Source organism: Populus euphratica, unplaced genomic scaffold, assembly GCF_000495115.2.
Source record: "Populus euphratica unplaced genomic scaffold, PopEup_1.0 scaffold439.1, whole genome shotgun sequence".
In the NCBI taxonomy this organism is placed as follows: domain Eukaryota; kingdom Viridiplantae; phylum Streptophyta; class Magnoliopsida; order Malpighiales; family Salicaceae; genus Populus; species Populus euphratica.
In genome coordinates this window covers 304,074-330,127 of record NW_011500088.1, presented here as the reverse complement: position 1 = coordinate 330,127, position 26,054 = coordinate 304,074, and the positions used below count along the sequence as shown (strand labels likewise).

General features: G+C 34.7%; 3 protein-coding genes across 4 annotated transcripts; 1 reads left to right on the top strand and 2 right to left on the bottom strand.

Annotated features, from left to right (window-relative positions):
* Positions 1–663: 663 nt before the first annotated feature.
* LOC105109063 (probable LRR receptor-like serine/threonine-protein kinase At4g36180) lies at positions 664–5,747 on the bottom strand. 2 transcript variants are annotated; one of them, XM_011003652.1, is made up of 3 exons: positions 5,513–5,747; positions 1,106–3,951; positions 664–976 (listed from the first exon to the last, which is right to left on the bottom strand). In XM_011003652.1, the coding sequence occupies exons 1-2, from the start codon at positions 5,535–5,537 to the stop codon at positions 1,142–1,144; spliced, it is 2,835 nt and encodes a 944-aa protein (XP_011001954.1). In that variant the 5' UTR covers positions 5,538–5,747; the 3' UTR covers positions 664–976; positions 1,106–1,141. The 2 variants fall into 2 exon arrangements, with proteins under 2 accessions (XP_011001954.1, XP_011001953.1); XM_011003651.1 differs by lacking the exon at positions 5,513–5,747 and adding an exon at positions 4,844–5,480.
* A 7,382-nt stretch (positions 5,748–13,129) lies between these two features.
* LOC105109062 (putative nuclear matrix constituent protein 1-like protein) lies at positions 13,130–19,886 on the top strand. The gene is given in 8 exon segments (XM_011003650.1): positions 13,130–13,514; positions 13,961–14,170; positions 14,266–14,519; positions 15,528–15,828; positions 15,830–15,964; positions 16,071–17,962; positions 18,074–18,338; positions 19,217–19,886. Coding segments are annotated over 7 exon segments (3,213 nt in total). The 5' UTR covers positions 13,130–13,319; the 3' UTR covers positions 18,300–18,338; positions 19,217–19,886.
* A 1,378-nt stretch (positions 19,887–21,264) lies between these two features.
* On the bottom strand, positions 21,265–26,054 carry LOC105109061 (probable pre-mRNA-splicing factor ATP-dependent RNA helicase). Its single transcript, XM_011003649.1, has 2 exons — positions 22,608–26,054; positions 21,265–21,898 (listed from the first exon to the last, which is right to left on the bottom strand). The coding sequence occupies exons 1-2, from the start codon at positions 25,832–25,834 to the stop codon at positions 21,505–21,507; spliced, it is 3,621 nt and encodes a 1,206-aa protein (XP_011001951.1). The 5' UTR covers positions 25,835–26,054; the 3' UTR covers positions 21,265–21,504.

The following is a 26,054-nucleotide window of genomic DNA, read 5'->3' as shown; positions in this document are numbered from 1 at the left end:
TAAATTGTAGGGAAAGAAATATCGTGACTGACGGGCTTTCCTCGATCCAAGCTGGGATTTCTCCAGAGCCCAGATAATTTATTTCAACTTAGTTCCAATATTTCAACATGCTGAGATTCCATGAAACTCCATGGAGGCTGTTGTTGCATAAATTCAATGCTCAAGCTGCAATAATGATCCCTTGGAATTTGAAATTTCACTTGACAACTTGTTGCAAGCCAGCCTTGTAAATGCAGAACGCTGAAGATATCCACAACATATCATCGCATTCAAAAATGTTCGCAGGCCTAAAGTTACAAGCACAGGCAGACAGGAAGGATTACTTGGAAAGAGCTCAGATTATCTGGGACCAGGCTCAAAACACAATGCACAACGAATTTATCAAATTACTCAAATCCTGGCTTTGTTCCTATAACTGCTCAGCAATTGATCTATCCATCATTACCAAAGTCCATTCTCTCGTTTAATCTCTGAAATTTTTTATCGAGGTTTGCTTCAAGAAATTATTTATTCTCTTTTTAATCAGTGTCATTATTTCAGGCCATAAACCACAGAACTTTGCCAGTTCATGTGTCCATCCCAATAAAAGACTACCATGCATTTATTAGATATAGCTACCAGAACATAAAATGTAATGCGGCAATGTTTAGAAAAGAATTTATAGAACATGACGGAGAAGATCATCTCAAAATGTTGAGGTTCATTCAGCACAAATCACTTGAGCATCCTTCCACTTTCATTAAAAGACCAGCAACAGCATTAAATTAATCTACCAACTACAGGCACAGCTGTTGCATAACACATCAAAATATGTTCAACCTTGAAGCAGAAAGAAAAATTTTGATGCTTCCAGTAAAGACAGATGATTCGAAGAAAGGTGATTTACCAAACTATGAATACAGCAACAAGCTACAAAAACAATGACGAAGACTTCTCCACAAGCAAAAGAACCACGATTCTGGGGTAGCAGAGAATCCTGGTACCAGAAACACAGTATAAATTAACAAATTACAAGTCTGCAATTTTATTTTATTTTTCCAAATAATTATGAGCAATTTGAACCAAAGCCAATTCTGGATAACCAAAAAGAAGAATAACATTTTACCTTGTAAGCATAATGTGTAAAGACTGTCTCTCAAACCTAACTGCAAGAGTTTGGGTGTAGCCTTTTTTGTTTTGCTTTATGCGCTCTCAGTATCAAGCAGAGGAATTCCAATGATTCATCCAAAAACTGGAAATAGCCATGTCTCCAAGAATGCTTGAGCAGTAATGCACCCGAAAATCCCAAAAAAGATACAAAAAAACCATTTTCCATGCCAATATAAAACCACATACTGAACTCATGCACAGTTTTTTGATTGTCTTGGATTACATCATTCATCACTGGACTTTGAGGCACATCAACATCTCCAAGGCATTTCTGGGTGACTGGTAGACCACACAGTGCAGGATTGCCTGTAAAAGCTGATGCATCAAAGCTTTGAAGCTGAGTGCTCAATGGAATTTTCCCAGACAAATTATTGTAGGAGACATTCAAGCAACTTAAAAAATTTAGAACAGCCATTGTGAGTGGAATTGCACCATAGAAATGATTTCTTGACAAATCGAGAGATTCTAACAATTTCAACTGGCCAATCTTTTGAGGGATTACTCCAGTTAAATTATTTCCTGACAAGTTCAGTGCAACCAACTCAAGCAGGCCAGTTATTTCCTCTGGAATTTCTCCAGATAAATTGTTGCCTGAAAAATCAATGACACGCAACAGTCCAAGATTTCTCTCATATTCATAATCCCTTCCTTTCCATCCAACCCATGCCTTATTGATATAGTAGCCTCCAGAAAAAACTGCTCCACGTCTCTTTGTCAAGTAAAGATTGTCAATGACAGTTTCTGCTTCCCCTCTTAGAACCATAGCAGTTAGATTGTCGAGACACTCCGGTATGGCTCCAGTGATATTGTTTAGGGAGAGGTCCAAGATCCTAATATTTCTTAGCTGACAAATATGTGGCGGGATGCTTCCAAGGAATTCATTAGATTGAAGGGAAAGGAACATCAAGGATGAGAGGCTTTCTCCTATCCAAGCTGGTATTTCTCCAGATAATCGATTTTCACCAAGGTCCAAAAATTTCAACATGCTACAGTTTTTTAAAGACACTGGCAATTCTCCGTAGAGTTTATTGTTGTGTAAACTCAATGTTTGAAGGAGAAACAATGATCCGACAGAGCTTGGAATTTTGCCTGACAAGTTGTTGTTAGCCAGATTCAGAACAACCAGTCTCTTCCAATTCATGAAACAATTTGGAAGTTGTCCAGACAACAGATTGTTTGACAGATCAAGGAAGCTCAATATCTCACCAGCAATATTGCATATATGAGAAATTGGACCTGAAAATAAATTGTTAGAAAGAATCAATGAGGATGTCGTAGAAGGAAAAGCTGGCAGTAGACCCTCAAACTGATTAAAACTCAAGTCAAACCCAGGGAATGTACCATCAACCACATCAACTGACAATAAATCTGGCAGCGTTCCACTCATCAAGTTGTGAGATAGATTTAAGAAAGCCAAGGTAGGCAACAGGTTCCAAAACCAATTAGGGATTTTATCTGAAATATTAGCACTGGAGATATCAAGCAAATGGACATTTCTCTGAGTTCGAAGCCATTGTGGGAAAAAAGGCCCCATGTTGCATGAACTAAGACGAATGGTGTTCAATTGAAAAGTGGGGTCCCAATCAGATTTGAATCTCAAAACTAAGGAATTATAAGACAAATCCAAGTTCTGTAAGTTGGAGAGGTTAGAAAAATGTTCTCCAGACACCAAACCTTGAAAAGAATTAAAAGAAACATCAAAATGCTCAAGCTTGGAAAGGAATCCAATACTTTCAGGTATAAGCCCATTGAGTCGATTACATGAGATATCCAATTCTCTCAAGGAAGAAAATCTAGCAATATCAGGCAATGAACCATCAAGTTGATTCTGACATAATCTCAAAATCTCCAGGGATCTCTCTGTGCGTCCGTATAAGTTCTGCACGAGATCCGAAAGGTCCTCACTGATATGGTTGTGGCACAAATCTAGCACATGCAAGCTGCACGTCTCCCCAAGAGATCTTGGAATGCCACCTTCAAGCTGATTACCAGAAAGAACAAGATTTGTGAGAGCACTCATGTTTCTGAATGCATCTGGAATCGAACCTTTTAACTGGTTACCAGAAAGGTCAAGGTCAACCAGGCTTTTACTAAAGTTGTACAGCCAGGGGTATATAGCAGAAGAAAGATTGTTATTAGAGAGATGAAGAACAGCAAGAAATTTAGAAGAGTTGACAAAAGAAAGAGGTGAAGGAATTATATCTGGAAGACCACACTGATTCAATCGCAGTTCTTTTAGGCGCGGGAGGTTTGTAATCACTTGCAGCCAGTCATTTACCTTACTGAGGTTGGAACCACTTAAATCAAGACGCTCCAGAGAAGAAAGATGAGAAAGCCAGTCAAGATTTTCTACACTGGCATCAAAACTATAGCTGAGATCAAGAGACTGCAATCTTGAGAGGTTCCCAAGCTGATAGGGAATAATTACAGTGAAAAAGTTGTAGGAGAGGTTCAAGTATCTCAGGCTGGTTAAGGAGCCAATAAAATCGATCATACTCTCATCAAAATTATTCAAACTCAGGTCCAAGTAATTCAAATACTGTAACTCGAGTAATGAATCGCTAACCTTACCTCCTAGAGGCGTAAAAAGATTTTCGTACACAGGTGAGGAATGGAGATCAAGCAAAGTAACATGACCAGTTATGTTGTCACAGCCAACTCCTCTCCATTTGCAGCAATCTCTTTTCTCTTCTTCGCCCCCCCAAGAAGAAAGAACACCATAATCATCAATAAGGTCTTTTTTGAACTGAAGAAGTGCTCGTCTCTCCCGCTCTATGCACCTAAACTTTGCACCTCTTACCCCTGTAATTAATTCAGGAAGAGGGTTTATGTGCAACAATACAAGCACAATAAGTGGAACATAATTTTTGTGCATTATTATCACTATGATCAAAATGAAAAAAGAAGCTTGAAAGCTTTGTTGGGTTCTTTTAATTCTGGCTTCTCGGAAATCAGGACCTTTAAAAAAAAAAACCAAGTTGACTTCGAAGGTTGACTCATCGAGTCTTGAGTGAGGTAGAAGTTGGATTTTGCCACACCCCACCATAAAAAACTTCCAACACAAGGCCATTTATTGTTTAGTAACTCTAACGAAACCAAATTTTAATTCTAATCCATTAATCTACAAATTATAAGACAATCAACTCCTCTCTTGATCATCTTCATAGCCAGCACAGCCTAGGAGCCCACCACCTCTATTAGTGCATCAATACATGATTTTTTATATGGAAGGAGATCCCAACTAAAGAAAACAAACAAAGCTATGAACTTTCAGAGAAATCATTGTGGAAAAAAAAACAAACAACTTGTGCGCAATTGCAAGAATTTGAACTATCTAGGAGATAGCGTGTAACAGACACATTCTCTCAAACAAGTAGCAGTATCAAAACCCAAACCCAGTAACAAGCTTCGAAACCCAAAATCCAGAAAAAAGCTTCAAAACCCAAGCCAATTCAGCATAACAACAAGACAATCATAGCAACGATCACCTAAAAGATGCTAACCGAGGAACCAATAGGAGAGGAATATAAAAAGGTTTCGTGTCATCGGAGATCTGCTTACCGGTCCACTTGTCGTCGGATATATGCTTGTTCGACCGCCGAAGCTGGTGACAGTGGCATTGCTGCTGCTGTTAAATTCGAGGAAATGGGACATCGGACAGAGAAATTCGTTTTTTATTTATTTATTTATTTACCTGGGTGCAATAACTCCGATCTTGTAAAAACCAAAGGCAAGAAAAAACCTTGTTTTATTTCACTTCGTGCCCGTTCTGGAAGTAATTCCAGATTTTCAATCAGCATGAAAAGTTTGATATCGGTTAATTTTGACGTTTTGTTTTGAATTCCGTATTATAATATTATTTTTTATATATTTGAAGATATATATTTAACATTAGGTATTTCAATGTATCGATTTGGAACAGGATTTCGCTCTACTTTTGTCTTGGAACATCTAAATTCATCCTTCACTTTTGCCTCTAACCTGGTCAGATCGGATCTGATGAAGAACTTTTTTCACCCGGCATGTTCCCTATCTGACCCACTTTTAATTTGAGTAGATCAAGTTTTAAAAATAAAATCTAACTTAACAAAAAACAAAAACTATACTTTCATCCATAAATTCAAGAATTTAAATTAAATTCTTGAATTATTGTCTGTGCAACATAAAAAAAATCCAGAATATTCATGCCAGGCCTGAACAACGTGCCCTTCAAGCCGTTCGGGCCTGGACCGAATAGCACGCCCTCCTGACCTTTCAGACGAAGCTTGAACGGCTTGACATGCAAGAAGTTCAAACTAGACCCGAACGGACAGCTCCATTCAGACCATTCAGGCCAACACCCCGCAAATTCTTAGGCAGACACCCCAAGGCAAAGCGATGAGTCTCATGGAAGTCAGTATTGTGTCGCATTCTCCTTGGTAACCCGCTCTTCTTAGCCAACGGCTATTTTTTTATCACACAAGGCCAAGAGCTACGTTGCTCTTCCCCTCCTCCACAAATTATTTTCCTAGCCATTCGCATCTCCTCCTCATCAACACATTCTAGTCACCACCACCTCCTAGCCTCCTCCTAGTCACTACCTAATTCACATATCCCAGATGTCACTAGTTGAATGCCCGTGCTATGGGTTTATTTTTTATTTTTATAAAAAATATTATAAAAATTTATAATACAAAAAATTATATTTTTAATATTAATAATATTTTTAAAAAATTATTAATTATTTTATAATAATAAAATGATAATATTTTTTATATGAACACTTTAAATTATAAATAAAAATAATAATAATTTTAATATTAACACTTTAAATTATAAAAGAAATAATAATATTTATAACACACATTAATATATTAACAAAATCGAAGTGCGGTTAGGTGTGGACGTGTCTAGACCCAGCATGAAGTTGGACGCAGTCACGTCCAAGTCCAACATGATATTACCATTAAAAAAAACCATATAATTGATTAGAAGGATAAAATTAAAAATTATTATTATTTGTACCATAAATATTATCATTTTTATTATAATTAAAAATATTAATATTAAAAATACTATTATTTGTGCCATATATATTACTATTTCTATTATAGTTAAAAACACTAATGTCAAAAATACTATTATTTATGGTATAAATATTTTAATTTTTATTATAATTTAGAGCATCAATACACATCTAGGTCTTGCCACATGACGCATGGGTTTGGTTGTGGTGCAAGTTTCCTCATGTGGAGGGTGCGAGCCTAGTTGACGCTCAGGGCAGCTCCATCAAAACTCGAAGTGATTATTTTTTTCTTAATTATTTATTCAATGCCGAATGTATCATAGTGAAAAAGACATCCCCACCCCTCTCATATTGCCTTTATAATTTTTTGTGACAAGGACTAGACTGCCATTACACTGTTTTTATCCAAAATATTTTGAGTCCAAGTAGACATTAAAAAGGACACTAAGTCTTTTTAGTATAGTGGGGTGTGTGCCTAGTTGATGCTTAAAGCAAACTCGAAATGACCATTTTCTTCTTGATCATCAATTCAATACCAAAATATATCCCAATAAAAACATAATTAAACTCTTCTTTTACTGTTATTGCAGCTCTTTATAGCAAGAATTGACTTCTTTGTGACAAGGACTGACTCGCCATTATACTAATCTGTTTTGAGCCCAGATAAATAGTAAAAAAGACACTAAACCTTTCTAATATATTGTTAATTCTCATTTCTTGTTAATACTACAACTTCCATTTAACACCTTCATATTATATTATTTATATTTATATATTATTATTTTAATATGATAATATTAAAAAGTAATTTAAAAAAAATAAAAATATTTTTAACAACAACCATGATCCTATCCACCATTATTTTCATTTATTGCTTTATATTTGACAAATAAAATTAAATTTTAATAGTGTGGTACCGATTGCTTTTTAAATAATTTTTCATGCTGAAATGCATGATAATGATATTTTTTTATTTTTTAAAAATTATTTTAACATCATCACGTTAAAAAATCTAAAATATATAAATTATATTAAATTTTAATAAAAAAAATAAATATTAAAAAAAAAAACAGATTAAATCGCGTTCCCCAACTGCCTCTGAAATTAAGATTGCATGTGTGGTTCTGCGTCCACGTGGTACGTGTATCATTGATTGCTCCTACTGCGGTACTTTATTTAAACGGTTATAAAAATGACACGTCAAAATACATCAATTAAGAAATTGAAAAGACCTTTCTTGACTGTTTTTCCTCTCCCTCTATCGCCTTGAGCATCTAAACTTTCGGTCTCGGTCTCATAATATAAATATATAAATAATTACGATGGATGGATTGTAAATTAATTAATATCAATATGTTGTTTATTTAAAAAAAATAAAGTTGAAACAGCTTATTTGTAACTACAAAGGGAAAAAAAACATGATAAGTAATCTTAGAGGTTTTTTGTTTTTGTTGTTAAAACTATATTTTAAAAATGTTGTAAAAATTATTTGTTTGAAATTATTTTTTTAATACTTTTGAATTGTTTTATATGTTAAAATTCAAAATATTTTTTAAAAAATAAAAAATATTATTTTCATATATTTATTCTTAAAAATATTTTAAAAAACAATTATTATAATACAATAGATACCACCTTAAGCTTCCACGTCACAGCACAATTTACCATTGAGAAACTCCCAGTGTCATTTTCAGAGAATGACAAACAGGACTGCCCAATCACATAAGCAACCTATGCTAAAAATTAAAAAAAAATATATTAAGAAAAGTTTATTACATAAGAGAGAATAACTTTTAGGTAAACGAAAATAATATAATATCCACCCAGGAACAATGTAGAAGGTACTTGATGTGTGATGCTAACGGTGGGTTAGGTTGCGTTAATTTTTGCATTTAAAAAAATATTTTTAGAAATTTTATCTTAATTTTCTTTTAATATATTAATATTAATAAAATATTTTAAAAAACAAAAAATATTTTAATATATTTTTAAATAAAAAATTCATCAAAAAACAATTATTGTCACAGTTGCATTGTTTGATACAAAAGCAAAGCAAGACATCACCTCTTCTGACATGTTCACATCATCTTCCCATGCCATGATTCAGGTCCCCTGCAGCTTCTAGCTGTCGACAAAAGCATTTCTGCACCTCCTTCAATCTTCACACCTGAAATTCTTGAGACTGGATAGTCTCGGTAGAGATGAGTGATCCCAAGTATGCTTATCCATACCCTGCTCAAGGTAATCATCTATCTTTCTCATCTTTTATATTAATCTCTTCTGTTAGCTGCTGCTGCTGCTTTCTCTTCTGACATTCCTTTCAAAGATGCAGGCTTCGTTTTTCTACTTAATTATGATATGGGGTTTTCCTCTTTTTCTTCAGTCTATGTGTACAAAAGATTCTCTTTAGGATCGCTCGAGAATCGACTTATGTCTTGAAGGATTTTTTAATTTTTTTTATCCTTGGGTTTTCGTTTTATCAGATCTTATGATATCATCGTTTTTCTTTTGCTCTTGATATTGCACATCTTATGCTATTCTAGTTCCTTTTCAAGATTAACTATGTTTATCTTGAGATCATTTTATGGTTGTTTCCTCCTTTACTTTTCCGTGTGTTGGCTGGCAGGTTATTATCAGGGACCTCCAGTGGTGCCACCTCCACAGTATTATGCTGCTCCACCACCTCGGAGAGAACCTGGTTTCCTCGAGGGATGGTAATTCTTTTGGAACTTGTTAAAATATTACTGACTGAATTATATGGATTAGAATACCCAAAAAAGAAAGAAAACCCTTGTTTTACTTGTCTTGCTCTTGGTTCTTGGTCTATGAAAGTGGTATAACATAAATATTTCTTGAATTTCTGGTTACAGCCTTGCAGCTTTGTGTTGCTGCTGCCTTATTGACGAGTGTTGCTGCGACCCCTCCATCCTCTTTATTAGCTAACAGAGCCATATATTATGCTTCTTGCACGAATAATTATCGTTTGTTGTGTGTTATAATAATAGAGTGAATGAACCCTGTTATTATTACCCTGGAACATTTTACTATATATATAATATGGTTTCCTCTTGATCCTTCTTCGTCTAGTAGTGCACAGTGGATTCAACAATTTTATTTCTAATTAGATGGTGAATAAAGGATGATGACATGCTTTTCTCTTATGAATTATTGTTTCCGGCCAGCTTTCGCGCATCACGACTAATCCTCACGGTCCACTAAATACCCTACAAATCTAGTAGGCATGAATTATTTTATTCTTATCTTCAAACTAGTTGACTCTAATGTTAGACATGGGAGTAATTCTTATTATGTTAATATTCAATTAAAAAAATAACGTTTAAGTTGTTATTCAATATAAATATAATATGAGTATGTTTAAATTATTAAAAGTTTGATATATTTAATCAAATTTGATCTGATATAATATACTTAATTAACTTCACTCGACCTCGACCTAATATAATATGTATTATGCTTAAACTGGGTAAATATATATATAATTTTAATCATGAGCATTGAACATAATATCGCTAATTTGATTAATAAAATATTTAAGAGTAATTAATAAAATATTTAAGAACTTCGATAATTTGATTAATAAAATATATTTTGATTATAAAAAAATATAATATACTTAATTAATTTTACTCGACTTGACATAATATGTATTATGCGTAAAATAGGTAGATATATATATGATTTCAATCATGAGCATTGAACATTGATAATCTAATTAATAAAATATTTAAAAAGATACCATGAACTACAATGGATTTATTTAGATTCAGTGATGTTAATAGAATTTCAAAATTAGATGAGATCAAATCAACTTGTGGTTATATTTTTATTATTGGTGGCGTGCAAGATCTTGAAAATCATGAATGAAATGATTTCATTGGCCAGAGTCCAGAGAGTGGCTTCAAATATAGTGAAATTCTAGCCACTGTCATTGCATTGCGTTCCTTCGAAGAAATGGCAGTGCAGTTATCTCAACGAATCCTCACCAGCATCTTTGATGTGCTTCCAGTTTATCCTCGTTGAAGAAACTAAGTAGCATGATCTAGAGATGTATCCATCTCTACCAGCCTTTTCACACAGAAATTCCCTCAGCAAATGTAGATAGAAGACATTTTCACTATCTTGAAGATGTGGAGCGCATCGACACACGCGTCTGTTTTTGGCTTCACCGGACAAAATAATAATATTCATATTTTATAATTTTGTTTATTAAAATAATATTATTTATTTTAAAATATAAATCTTATTTTTATTTTATTAATTTAAACCGAGTTTAATTGAGGTAATTAAATCACTCATCAACCAATTGCATCAATCAAATTTTATCAAATTAATACTTTTCTATTCAAGTTAGGAATATTTTCACCTATTGATTTGTTGTTCGCAAAATCAATATCCTAAGAAGTCCAATAATCCTTTCACGCTCATATTCCCTTCGTTTCCATTCAACCAATGCATTGCTAATATAGATGTCTTTATAATATAAATACCGCATGGGTCAATGATATTTTTGTTTTTTAATTTATGTTTGGTGTTGCGGTGTTGATTATTTTTTATTTTTATTTTGAAATATATAAAATAATAATTTAATATTTTTAATATTAATATATTATTACAATCTAAAAAAATAAAAGACTAACAGACGAAAAATCTCTTCCAACTAGATATTAGACCCGCATGATATTGTGAGCTTATACATTATCATAGTTTGTTAAAAAAATTATATAAAAAAAACTATTTTAATTTATAATATTTTTTAGAAAAAACTACAAAACTAAATTATATACTAATTTAATATTAAATAAAATTGACAAAGATAATTTTAAAAAATAAAACAAAAGGAAAAAAACCAAGTAGGAAAATACTATATTCTAAAGTTGTAATTCTTAACCAATAAAATCGACAAAAACAATTCTGAAACAATAAAAAAAAATAAAAACAATTCAATTTTGGAAAAAAATAAACAATAAAAAACTATAAGAAAAAAATTAAAACTCAATTCTCCGTCAGCTCAATATTAAAAAAATAAATTTAATAAAAATAATTTAAAAAAACACTCGGCAAGATACTGCAGCAAAACAAAAATTATATGGGAGAAATATTATAGCAACTCATAATGTTATTTTTTAAAAAATAATAAAGTTAAATTCTTAACCAATTCGACATGAAAATAAAAAATCAACAAAGATCAGTTTGAAAAAAATAAATTATAAAAAAATTATGTAGGGAAATATTATAGTAATTCACATTGTTTTTTTAAATTACATAACTAAATTTTTAATGAGTTTAATATTTTAAAAAATAGCAAATCTAATTTAAAAAATTAAAAAAAAAAGAAACCAATATTATATAAAAAACAAAAAAAATAAAAACAATACAATGTTTTCGTCACATTTTTCAGAGTTATTTATAATTTAAACGTGCGGGCCAAAAACATTTTTGTCATGTGGGGCCTGTGTTGCTTAATTTTCAGGCGGCTTTTTTGTTAAAGAAAGTCTTTGCCTTTTGGATAAATAAACTTTGCATTGAAAAAATTAACATCTAGATTAAATTAATACTTGAAAAAGGTATGTGAACACCCCAAATTTATTGAATACACCTATTTATTGGGTGATGTAGTTTTCCGAATGTATCAACCTAATTTAATCATTTTACTTTTTATTGTCAATATTACAGGAAAACAGTTTATAAATAAATAGATTTTTGGTGGTTCTCCTTAAGTTTAATGTATTTTAAGGTAAATAAAGTGATATAATAAGCAAAAAAATCAATATGGGATAATATTAAAAAAATACAAAACCAATCAATCCTTCATGATTAGCATTTAAAATATTGCACAAGAGAGCCACGAAGAATACAGTGTATGATGCAAATCCATTTTATATTTTATTTTTCGAAAGATTTTTATGAAAAAATAATGTTCGCAATAATAATTATTTTCAGGGAGTCGTTTCCTTGGGGATGCCTTTTCAAGAATCTCATTCTGTCAGTTTGATGTGAGATCCCATGAGATAAGAATAACACGGCGGTAAAGAACCTTTATCTATCTTTATCAAGGATACAGTAGCAGTTGTTTCTTAAATATTTTTTACTTAAAATAAAATTAAAATAATTTTTTTTATATTTTTTAAAATTTATTTTAATATTATTATATCAAAACAATTTAAAATTAATAAAAAAATTAAATTTAAATTTTGATAAAAACCAGGTTTAAACTCACACTCAAACAATTCTTTAAACTATTTAAATTTAGATTAAATTTTTTAACTAAAATGGATTTTAAAAAAATGAACTGGATGCCAAATTAATTAGTGGGTTATTTTAAACTAAGTTTTTAATTTACAATAAGGTTTTTAAGTTTGATTCAGTTTATCTTGATTTTTTTAGTTTTGAAAATATAAAACTTAACTATATTTTTTAAAATTTAAAATAACCAAAATTATTTAAAAAATTCAAAAAACTATTTTGTTTGATATATTTTTAGATCAATTATTATAAGTATTTCAAATAATTTGCTCATTTAAAAAAAATCATATCTATAAAATTAAGTTAAGATTGTTTAGAAATATAGTTATAATTATTTTTTAAAATATTTTTTATTTAAAAATATATCAAAATAATATATTTTTTATTTTTTTAAAATTATTTTTGAAATCAGTGATTTAAAATAATAATAAAATATTAATTTAAAGTAAAAAATAAAAAAATTTAAAATTTTTTAAAAATATTTTTAAAATATAAAAACAAAAAAATATAAGTATTGATTAGAATTTGATATAAGTCGCAAAATCTTGGACTGTCAATCTCTATCTCCGGTAACAAGAAGACAAGATTATGAGTCCCATGATTCTCTAATTAATCAAAATTAAGCCGCTAATCCAAAATTTAAAAGGCGCTTAAAACTCAATTTCACCAACACCTGTACGGCGTCGCTTCTCCTCTCCCTGGTCTATAACCACGCCAAGTCATAAATAATTCCACGACTCGCCAACTCAGTCTCCACTTTGCTCTGGAGTGGTGAACTAAAAAGTAAAGAAAAGAAAGGCAGACCCACGAGAACTCGGTGACTCAATTACTCTCCACTTTTTCCTTCCTTTTTCAGGATCTGAATTCTAGGGTTTCTTAAGTTAGGAATCGGACTCAGGAGATGACGAGTCCGATCACGCCAAGCAATGGCAGTGGTAGGGCTTTATCGTTAACGTCAAGTGCTATAGTCTCGAAGACTCCTTTAACTGACGAGAAGATCTGGAAACGACTTAAAGAGGCTGGATTTGATGAAGAATCCGTTAAAAGAAGAGATAAGGCTGCTCTTATTGCCTATATTGCAAATCTTGAAGCCGAGGTTTGCTTTCTTTTTTTTCATCTTTTTATTTAATTTATTGTTGCTTTTATTTTCTTTTTTCTTACGAAGAAGGAAGGAAATTGGAGAAAACCCTAATTTGTAAATTGACTGTATTTTTTTTTTGTTATGGTAGTTTAGGGAAGAGTTAAATTAATAGTGATTAAACTCAGGTAACTGTGGTATTACTCTTAATTACTTCATTTTTTGGGCTAGGATGAATGATTTTCCTTTTAAATTTTTGGGTTTGGATAATTAGTAATTAATCTGTGATTCAAGAATAATGGAAGTAGAAAGTTGGTGTCATTATTTTTGAGAAGGAATCAATTTTCTGTGTTTGAGCGTGCTTGTAATAATTATTGCTTTAATGGTGGATTAAATGTTACAACTGTAGTTAATTTTGTTACATGAGTGGGTGGAGTTTTTTTGACTGGTGTAATTTCATGTAGATGTTTGACCTTCAATACCATATGGGGCTTCTCATATTGGAAAAAAAAGAGTGGACTTCGAAATATGATCAAATGAAATCGTCTGCCGAAACAGCTGATTTAATGCGTAGGCGTGATCAAGCTTCACATTTATCTGCCTTAGCTGAGGCGAGGAAACGAGAAGAAAGTTTGAAGAAGGCTTTAGGAGTTGAGAAAGAGTGTATATCAAGTGTAAGATTTTTTGGGGGCTTCTTTCTTTCCCTTTTTCCAATTTGTGCCAATCGTTGTTATAGAATTCTTAAGGTTTTCTGATGGATTTTTTGTAGATGGAGAAAGCATTGCATGAGATGCGGGCAGAATCTGCTGAAACCAAGGTTGCAGCTGACTCTAAGTTGTCTGAGGCCCGCGATATGGTACAAGATGCCCAGAAAAAGTTTTTAGATGCTGAGGCAAAACTGCATGCTGCTGAAGCTTTGCAAGCAGAAGCTAGCAGGTATCATCGAGCTGCAGAAAGAAAGCTCCAGGAAGTTGAGGCACGTGAAGCTGATCTTAGCAGGCGTATGACGGCTTTCAAAACCGAGTAAATATTCCAACCATCATCTTACTCTCTCCGTTTTATTTGCCCAGTGAACTGACACTATAGCATTTAGCTTAATCGTAGATTTTCAATGTGATGATTTGTAATGTCATTTAGTTCCATGGTTTGATTTAACAACCTGTTTGAAAACTTTGGTATCAAACGTCTGCATATTTCATTAGAATGCAAAGGCTTTACTGGTCTTTAATTCTTTTGTAAACAATGAATGCAGCCACCAATGTCTACGAGTCTTTATTTTTGGTGTTTGGGGACAGTGATGCATGGCTCATTGTTTGGGGTCATTTCTTCAATTATCTGCAATTGTTTTCTTACCTGGTCATGCTATTTTATTAAGAAACACTAGTTAACCATGCCAGCTATTTTATTCCTTGTGGAGTTGGGCTGTGTAATTCGTTTATTGGGTTGTGATCATAAGTTGAGTTTCATCACTTATCAAGATGCAGGATATAGATAGAAATTGGAAATGCAAAAGTTGGCAGGTTGTTTGAGTGGTGAACATAATTCTTCCAATAAATTGGGTTTGGCAGAAAGTTGTGGTAGAGATTAAAAAGAAAAAAGAAAAAAAGGGATCAGATTGCAAAATATTTGAGAGGCTATTCATTTTGGGTGAAACATGGGAAAATGATTTATTGCTAATAATTGATTTCAAATGAACTCTGCTTGATTCAAATGCAAAATTCAATTTTGATCTTTGATTGGTTCAAATTAGTTGTAGAACTAAATTGAATCTTATCTCAGAATTGGTTCCAAACAGGCTGTAAAGGAATGGTAGATGATTAGTTTGCCTGACATAAACTAATAGGCAAAAAAAGGCCTTGTTTGATGATAATGCAGAAACACAAACATAAACAGACATATTTTTTTAGTTTTTAAGCAACTCAACTGTGCACACATCATTGCATATTTGTTGTAACATTTGACCAACAGTTGTTTTGTTCTCTAGAAATTTGGTTGTGAGTTTCTTAACGTGTTTTCCCCCCCTTTTCGTAGTTGTGATGCAAAAGAGAAGGAGATCGGTCTTGAGAGACAATCTTTGAGTGAAAGACGGAAGGTTTTGCAGCAGGAACAGGAAAGTTTACTTGATGGACAAGCTTTGCTGAACCAGAGGGAGGATTATGTTGCCAATAAATCTCAAGAGCTAAATCAACTTGAAAAAGTTCTGGAAGTCTCAAAAGAAAATATTGAGAAGGAACTTAGAGCCCTAAATGATGAGAAATCCAAGCTGGAGCTGACCATTGCTTCCTTGTCTCAAAGAGAGGAGGTCAGTGTTTTCTCAAATTTATTGTCGACGTGTCAGATTGCTATACTTATATACCTCTACCTTTTCTTTTGAGTGCATGTAGGCTGTTATTGAGAGAGAAGCTCAACTAAGCAAGAGAGAACAAGAGCTACTTGTTTTCCAGGAAAAGCTTGCCAGCAAGGAATTGGTGAGTTTTTTCTTTTGCTAAAGTTGGGATTCATTTCCATTTTGAGTACTTTAAACATTTTTCTCTTATCAGATTATTATTTTGAAATTTGTTGTTCAAAATGCAGGTTGAAATTCAAAAAGTTACTGCCAGTCATGAGAATGTTTTGAGAACAAGGAATTCAGAATTCGAAGCAGAGCTGGACAAGAAACGCAAATTGGTGGAAGATGAAATTGAAGCCAAGAGACGGGCTTGGGAACTGAGAGAGGTTGATCTTAAACAGAGGGAGGACCTAGTGCTAGAAAAGGAACATGACTTGGAGGTTCAATCAAGAGCCTTGGTAGATAAGGAAAAGGATGTGACAGACAGGATCAACTTTCTTGATGATAAAGAAAGAAGTTTGAATGTTGTTGAGAAGGATATTGAATTGACAAGAGCTCTTCTGCTGCAAGAAAGAGAAGAGATTAACAAAACAAAGCTAGATCTTCAGAAGTCGTTGGACTCTTTGGAAGACAAAAGGAAACAAGTTGACTGTGCAAAGGAGAAACTACAGACCATGACAAGTGAAACAAATGAATATGCAGCTTTAGAGATGAAACTGAAAGAAGAAGTTGACACTCTTAGGGCACAGAAACTAGAACTTGTGGCTGAGGAAGACAGACTGAAAAATGAGAAGGGCAAATTTGAAACTGAGTGGGAGTTGATTGATGAAAAAAGAGAAGAGCTAAGGAAGGAAGCCGAACGTGTAGCTGAAGAGAGAGAAGCTGTTTCCAGGTTACTCAAAGAAGAGCGTGATAGCCTTAGACTAGAGAAGAAAGAAATACGAGATCAACACAAGAAAGATGTTGAGTCTCTTAATCATGAGCGTGAAGATTTCATGAATAAAATGGAACAGGAGCGCTCTGAATGGTTCAACAGGATTCAGAAGGAACATTCAGACTTCTTGTTGGGCATTGAGATGCAGAAGAGGGAACTGGAGAGCAGTATTGATAAAAGGCGTGAAGAGATAGAAAGCTATTTAAGGGATAAAGAGAAAGCTTTTGAGCTAGAAAAGAGAAGTGAGCTTCAACACATTGCTTCTCTTAGAGAAAAAGCAGAAAAAGAGTTGGAACAAGTTACTTTAGAAATGAAGAAACTTGATGCTGAGAGAATGGAGATAAATTTAGACCGTGAGCGAAGGGATGGGGAATGGGCAATGCTGAATAAATCCATTGAGGATCTCAAGGGTCAGACACAAAAATTAGAGAAACAAAGGCAACTGTTACGTGGAGAGAGAGAAGAGATTTATGTTCAGATTGAGCAACTAAAAAAATTGGATAATTTGAAACTTGCCTTGGATGATATGGAAATGGAAGAGATGCAACTATCCAATATGGAGTCTAGCCGCCAGAAAATATCTACAATAAGACGTTTGAAGCAACAAAGTACTGTACAAGATACTGATTTGGCTTCTTATGGAAAATTAGATGCTGCCAGCAATGTAGGTGGACTCAACTCCCCTACACCAAAAAAAAGTGTTGCTCCCCACCCTAACTCTGCTCGTTTTTCTTGGATAAAGCGTTGCTCTGAATTGGTCTTCAAAAATTCCCCTGAGAAGCCCTTGTCAAAGAGCGAGGAGTCTGGGATGTCTGGCCACGAAGACACAAGTTTGACAGCTGGAAAATTGGATTCTTCCAATGGATACTGTGGGAAAAAGCCCAAGTCGGTACAATTTTTTGACAAGAGTCAACCTATTAGATATGCTTATGGTGAGCCAAAAGTGATACTTGAAGTGCCTCCTAAAGGAGATATTTCTAAGGAGTCATGCAGTGTTGAATATGATATCGTGGAAGTTGCAAATGAAAGGCTCACATTCCCAATTTCTGATCTAGCACCACAGGCTGAAAGGAAACGACGCGTTGACAATTCATCTTTAGATAATTCTGTTGATTCTCAGCATGGGAAAGGTCAGAGCAATAAGAGGAGGCGGCAAGAGGAAATTGCCAGTGCAATTTTACCTGAAGATACTGTTAATGACAGGTACAACTCTTTGCTCTACTGTCTTCTTGCATATTTGCTAGCTTAACATGTTTGTTGTTATTCAGGCGTCTTTTTTAAAATGATATAATTTATTTATCCATCTGTTTTCAGTGTAACTTCAACCCAGGAAGCTGTTTGTAAGGATCAGCATGCAGCTGAAGAAGCAGATGAAGTACTTACGGACAAAATCATTAAAGTTTCTGAAGTGACTTGTGAAATAACTAGCACAGACACTTTTGCTCATCAAGAAATATCAATGCAGCTTCAAAGTTCTGAAAAGACATCCCACCACAATACTGGTAAAGACAAGGAGGTTTCAGAAGTGTTAAAGGAGTAGTGTGTGGGAGATGTTGGAAATGGCTCCAAGTAAAGTCAGGTAACTTGTAATGCCTTAAATCATCCCTATTACTGTGATCCTGCATGAGAATACACAGCACTAAGTTGCAGTTTTAAATCATTGATCAACTATGTGATTTCTCTTGTGGTCTGATTTTTCTTTTTAGATTGGGCATGATGGTATGTTGATCTAGATTGCTCATAATTGAACCTTTAATGTTTGCATCAATATCAGTTGTATTTTTTATGTTGCTGGTATCATCTGCAAGTTCTTAGATGGTTTACTATGAAATTTTTTTACTGTCACCAACAGTTGCTGCTCATAAATCAACTCCATTTGTGATTTTATAGTTGAAAACTGTGTTTTCTACAGCCTTCTACAACTATGAGAAATATTAGTAGGTTTACTGTCTAGATTAGACCCGGTTTTTTAATGTTCATGATTTGGTAAATATTACTGCATTTTGCGCTTACAACTGTAAACGTTGGAGAATAACTTGATAAGTAAAGCCTGTTTATTTAAAGTCATCAGCGAGTCTCTAGTAACTAGTACCAAGCACCAAACTATAATTAATAGGTCTCTGATTTGTTGATTTTTTATTTTTTCTAATTCTAGTGACTTTGATGATGGAATTCACGTGACATTTTTCAAAAAATAATGAGTATCTGAAATCTTAAATCTATCTTGTTTAAGAATACCATTGACTACATGCTTAATGATCATTCCAGTTATACATATTCAATGAGGTGTTTGAAAATCCTGGCTGATGAACCCTTGAGTTATCTTCTATATTGACAACATTCTTACGATGCAGCACATTTTTGCTGGAAGCTGGCCTTGAAAATTGTTCATAGAAACTGTTGTTTGTTCATAAACATTTGGCTAGAGAATTAAAAACATGTTCTTTGTCTTTATAGCAATGCAGGAGCTGGTAGATTTTGAACTCAATGTCAGAAAAGGGGAGCTTAAGCAGCTAGTCTTTTAGATGTAGACGATGCAGACAACACCCACATTTTCTGGAAAAGGGTTAAAACTTAAAATAGTATTGCCTTGTAGATGTGAATATATGGTGTTTTTAAACATGCTAATATGCTTCCAAGGTCTTGAAAACTTGAGTTTCTGAAATGTTGTGCTTTTTGGTCAATTTCACTGGACTTACCATGACCTATGCTGCCTTGTAAAGTGCATATCTTCATGGGTAGATCAAAGTCTAGATCAAAGTCATCAACTCTGTTTTAGGCTATGCAATTGCTGGAAGTAGCGGATTTGCAGAACGGTGTGGAGCAGGACAATTCAAGGCACGTTAACAGGGATCCGAGCTTGCAGCAAATTTATAGTTAGAGGAATGGTGTGTCAATCATTTGTGTGTATAAACGTTGAAGGGGCGTGCCATTTTATTTTCTGATCGGTGATTAAACAAGAAATTAGGTGTCAATACCATGCTAGTTGATGAACAGTTTTATTTTCCAGGACATTCACCAATGTCTTCGAAAATATCTCCATAGCTCTCTGGTTATGTTTGGAAAGATAAGTCTAAATGTGCTCGACAGATTAATGCAATCCTACTTGCAGAATATGGGATGAGTTGATTCTGTAGCAAGAAAACCAAAATAAGCTCGGGCATCTTATTAAATAAATCGAGGATTGTTTAAAAATAGAGGAATATTTCAATTTTAAATAAAATTGAAGTGGAAATAGGAAACTTTAAATTTCTTATTTACATATAATATTTCATTATTTAGATAATTGAAAAACTAGTTTTTATGGAGTTCAGAAAACATGTGTAGGAGGTTTTCTATAAATTTTTATCATGTGTTTTTTAATTATTTTTCAAATAAAAAACACAATGATAATATATTTTTTTATATACACGTAATTTTTTAATAATGTAAAACATTAATTTGTTTTTTGTATTTTCGTTTACTGTCATGAATTTATTTTTTATCACAAGTCAAATAAAATAAATTAATTTTTTAGTCTACAAGTATAAATACGATCATTTTTAATTTGAATGAAATAGAATTGATATCTTATACTTAGATTATTTCAAATGTAAAATATTAAGACAACTTTCATAGCTATAATCTTTACATAATTTTTTGAATGAAAAAATTATTCCGTGTTCTTCAAAAAAAAAAAAAGAATTTTATAATGGTAATTGTTCGAAGAAAAAGGCTCCACACTTCTAGCCATGTAGCCAAGGCTGAAGAAAAAGGAGAACAAATTCACAATTAACGAGGACAAATTCACAATGTAGTCTTTTTCCGCATATAAGGTTTCAAATTCAGAATTGTTAGGTTTCATAGCAGTTTTGAACTCATACACAGCACCGTTCATTTGGGATGTTTAGAATTTGTTTTTTACTGTGCTTTTTTTTTTTTCCAGAATTTCATTAAAATAATATATTTTTTCATTTTTTAAAATTTATTTTTAATATTAACAATTAAAATATCCAAAAATCTAAAAAAAATAAATTTCAACCAACCTCCTGGGCTTAACAAAATCTAGCTTACGTTGAACTTTTCCAACTCTTTTCTATACTAACAACGGTCGTCAACTTGCTTTCAACCCGATTTTCATAGGCAATTTTTGTTTCACTGCTCGGAGGGAAACTGTCTTAACTATTCCCTAAATGAGCTTCTAGCAGACTTGTACCTGTGCGGAGAGAGATATCCAAAATGGTTTCCCACTTTCCAAAACAACTAGTTTGCTTCTCGTGTACAAATGCTGACAGGTTCAGGGCTCAAAGGGCAAAACCTAAAGAATACCAAGCAGCCAAACAAAAAAAAAGAGCGTTGAAAAACAGAAAGAGCTTGGAACTTACCAGGCATCTTTCATTGGCATCTTTTCGTGCAATGCTCTCCAGGCACTAATCGCTTGACTCAGTAGGCACTTGGAGGTGTACCTATCCCTCAATCCTAAATGTTCTCGGGCCGGACATTCCGAGTGATTTTACCCGACAAACTAGTTAATTTCCACCAGCCTTAAATTGATCCAAATGATTGTTATCGGCAGCAAAAGTGTTGAACATATTCATGTCAAGAAGACCAGAGGACCTCGCTTGTTATCTTCTAGGGATATACATGTTTCTAGATTTCCTCATTACATAATCAAGATTCAAGACAGAATATGTACAGCTATGTTTTGTAGCAAGAAAAGATTAATTAAGATTGAAAACTTGTTGATAAAAATAACTCAAAACACATTAAGCTCGTCGTTTACTCAGCCGCCATGAATTAGGTTCGTGATATCTATCATAGAGAGGTTCAACACGCTCTTGACGCTTTCGCTTGCTCATTTTTGTAGGATCTGCCACTTTAAAGAATCTGGGAGCAAGTTCCACGAGCCATTTGGGATCTACAACAGTGCCCTCACGCATGTACTCCTTTGTAGTCATTACCAGCTCGTGGTATATGACCCAGTCCGGTTGTCTCTGGAAAAGTGCACTGCTGGGGTGGATATAAACTGGCTGGTTCTCAACTAAAGTCCTATAACCCTCCTGCGGGTCCTTTCTAGCCACATGGAAAAAGAATCCAGCTGTAATTGCTTTCCTTATCTTGGTAAAATTCTTCCCAGCACTAACAACATCCAATTTATACCTGAAATCCAACAGCGGTCTGAGTTATAATCATGCATGCAGACAACATGCACTAGTTTAAAAATTGACAGACAATGAACTGGAATAATCATTAGCAACAACTATCTATGAATATCCTAGACAAATGGCATTACATACTGGCAGAGGATTAGTTTTACCACTCAGAGTGCACTCACACAATTCAAGGGATGAGAAAATTCATCATATCTCACAGGTTCCGAAAGTAATAAAATGCGGCATATAAAACATACAAAAATTGCAACCAAATGAACCTTGACTTGGCTTGATTGACTGGCAGTTAGATGTGATTCCCCTGTCATCCCCATAAACAAGTGTAGGCATACTAATTGAATTAGTGACAAATTGAAAAATAAAAATAAAAAAGAAGATAATCCTAGCCTCACCAATTCAAAAACATGGGCAGAATATGTCATATATATCAGGACAAATATGCAATTAGCAGCCTTTTCATTCTAGCATGCTCAGTAACATGCATGTCAGTATCCTATAATTTGCAATAATAAGTATATCACTATAATTCTACAATAGTCGACCACAACCATATTGACCAAGGCCAAATATCATTTTTCTTAATCATGCACAAGGCTCAGAAAATCAACAGTGAGCATAAATAAAGACAACATTGTGAAAGGCTGATAAAATAACATGAAAAAAACAGTAGCTAAAACAATGCAAGTTGCATATTTTACTTGTCCATTATGCTTAGAAGCTGTTTTCTGACATCCTGTGCTCTCCTCAACGATCGAGATTGGACAAAGTTCTCAAAACACCAAGGTCCTGAAAAGTTCTTGGCTTTCCAAGCCTCGTATACAGCAAGCAAAGTCAGATGGTCTCCCTCGGGCTGGAAAAACTTAGCCCTCTTCTGATCAGCCATCGCTTGTTTTTCTCGTGGTCTGTAAAAGATGTTACCAGTAGTGATCATGGAAATAATAGTTAAAATCTCATCGGTGCACCCAAGGTCTACACTGGCCAGCAACATTTTCGACAATGGTGGTTCCAGAGGAAATTCTGCCATTTTCCTCCCTAGTTTGGTCAGAAGTCCTTCCTCATCCAGAGCTCCAAGGCTATATAGCTGTTCCAATGCAGAAATCAGGGCCTGGGGTGAAGGCGGATCCATAAAATCAAAAGACAAAAGGTCATTGATTCCCATGGCCTTCATTGTAAGTGTAGTGAATCCTAGATTAACTCTTTGGATTTCTGGAACCGAGGTGGGAGACATCTCATTGCGGTATGCACTTTCTGTGTAAAGACGATAACATTTTCCAGGCCCAGTACGCCCACCACGTCCAGCTCGTTGCTTGGCAGATGCTTGCGAAATTGGTGTTATAACCAGAGAATCAAGCCCTTGCTTTGGATTATACACATTCTGCTTGGCAAATCCAGGATCAATAACATAAAAAATTCCATCAATTGTTAAAGAAGCTTCAGCAATATTGGTTGCCACAACCACCTTCCTCTTCCCAGGGGGGACAGGTTCAAAAATTCTTGATTGCATTTCACTAGGAAGAGCACTATAAACAGGTAATATGATCAATTCAGGAACATTTTTTCCTAACCCTTTCATCCTCTCATAAAGAGACTGGCATGCAAAATCAATCTCCTCCTGACCTGTCAAGAATAGAAGTACATCACCTTCAGGTTCCGTCAAGTGGATTTGCAAGACAGTAATCAGAGATGCATCTAAGTAGTCACTTTCTGGCTGTTTGGTGTACAATATCTCCACAGGAAATGTTCTCCCAGGAATCGTGAATATGTTACAGTTGAAGAAATACCCTGAAAATTTCTCCGCATCCAGTGTGGCTGATGTGACAATCAAGCGAAGATCAGGTCTTCTCTTCACAAGTTTCTTGAGTAACCCAAAAAGGACATCAGTGTTAATTGTTCTCTCATGAGCTTCATCAAGCATTATCACTGAGTATTGAGAAAGGTTTTCATCAATCAAAATCTCCCTAAGAAGCATACCATCTGTCATATACTTGATCACAGTATCTGGTCCAGTGCAATCCTCAAAACGAATGGCATAGCCAACTTCCTCACCTAAACGACAACCAAACTCTTCAGCCACCCTCTTGGCTACAGACATAGCAGCCACCCTACGAGGCTGAGTACATCCAATCTTACCCCTTGTGGTATAACCTGCCTCAGCAAGATACTGTGTCACCTGGGTAGTCTTGCCTGAACCTGTCTCACCAATAACGACCAAAACCTGATTTTCATGGATAGCCTGAATTAACTCTTTTTTCAATTTGTAAATTGGCAAGCTCTGCCTCTGTTCCTGGATAGACAACTTGGATCGCTGCCCAAATGTCAGTGCTTTCCCAAATGCATCCTTCTTCCATTCAGGCATGTCATAAGCAGATAAGCCAACACCACGCAGCTCCTGGGCAAGATGCCTCTCACCAGTCTCAGGCATTGGGTCTTCCCAAGGTCGATTAAGATCCTTTGGTATCGAATCAAGCATAGTCCTCTGCTGCTGGTCCCTCACTTCTCTCCTCTCCTTTATAAGTGCAGACTGAAGAGCAGCTGCACGACTCAACGAACCTTCAGGATTCTTAAAAATCTTAACTGGTGACATATCAACAGAATACCTAGTCTGTCCTTGCAAAAATGCAGGCTCATCCTCATTCATCTCAATCTCAAGCTCTTCCTCAACTCCCTCTTCTTGATAAAGAAACCCATCTACTTCATCATCATACATGGGGTGCTCTTGCACACTCAAAACTCCTGAGGCAATCAACTGTTTCGCTTCCCACTTCTCTGGAGAGCTCATTCTCTTCAAAGGCCTCCTTGATGGACCAGTATCCTCCTCCTCCTCCACGATCCTAATCCCTGACAACCCCGTCCTAGCCACTGGCCCCTCCTTAGATGACCCCAAAGCATTACTCCTAAAACCATCCTCCTCATCCCGCTTCTTCAAGGGAAGCAAATCCTTCCCACTATCCTGATCAACATCCCTCATCGAAAGACTCAACTTGTTCCCCGAAATCGAAATCACCTTAACAAAAACCTCCTGATCCCTCTTCACAGCATCCTTCGCATTCCCAAGTCTCCTAGTTGCAATCTGTGAAACATGAACCAAACCCTCCTTCCCCCTGAAATCACTCAACTGCACAAAACATCCCGTATCCATCACCCTGGACACCCTCCCCTTATAAACCCCATACAATTCCAGCTCATTACTATTCCCACCACCATACCCTTGTCTCACATTCCTTCTCTCCCTCTCACCTCCACCATCCTCTCTATCATAACCGTGTCTCACATTCCTTCTCTCCCTCTCACCTCCACCATCCTCTCTATCATAACCGTGTCTCACATTTCTTCTCTCCCTCTCACCTTCACCATCCTCTCTATCATACCCATCTCTCCTCTCTCTATCTCTCCTCCTATCATCTCTATCATACCTATCTCTTTCTCTCTCTCTATCTCTATATCTATCCCTATCTCCATCCCTCCTATCTGTCCTTCCATGTTTATCTTCGGTATCTCTTTCTCTATGCCTTTCCTCATTCTCTCTTCTACTTTTCTCTTTAGCTTCAATTTCCAATTCCATATCAATTTCTTTCACTCTGTCTCTGCTATCTTGAATCGAAAGAGCTTTAAATTTAGAATCTTTACCTGAACCATCGCTCTCCATATCCTTTTTCGCCTCCTTCTCCGCTTTAGGCGGCAAAATCGCGTGAATAATCGTCAGCAATGTCCGTACAAAGTAATCAGGCATTTCAGCTCCGTTTTCCTTCAGTTTGGCGTCGAACTCATCTACTGTGTCGCAATTCCGACCTAACTCGGTGATGAACTCAGCTAGAATTTTATCGCCAAACCCTAAGTGAGTTTCGAGTTCGCTGCAGACCTTGGAGACGAGGGAGAGGTACTCGAGTTTTTTCAATCCGGCATCGTTTTCTGCTCCGGCTACCATTTTGGAGAGTTGAAAAGGTGAGATCGTTGACAGGATTTTTCTTTGTTAGGTTTCGATTCAGGGATGGAATTTGAAATTGATTGAAGTTTTTTCCTTCTTTTTTTTGTGATCTGATATGAATTTGTTTCTCTCTCTGTTTAATTTTAAAGACCTGGCGTTTTTCGAAGGGCGGCCGAAAGGAGTGTAGGAATGAACGAAGGCAAAGAAAAGGCCCAAATAA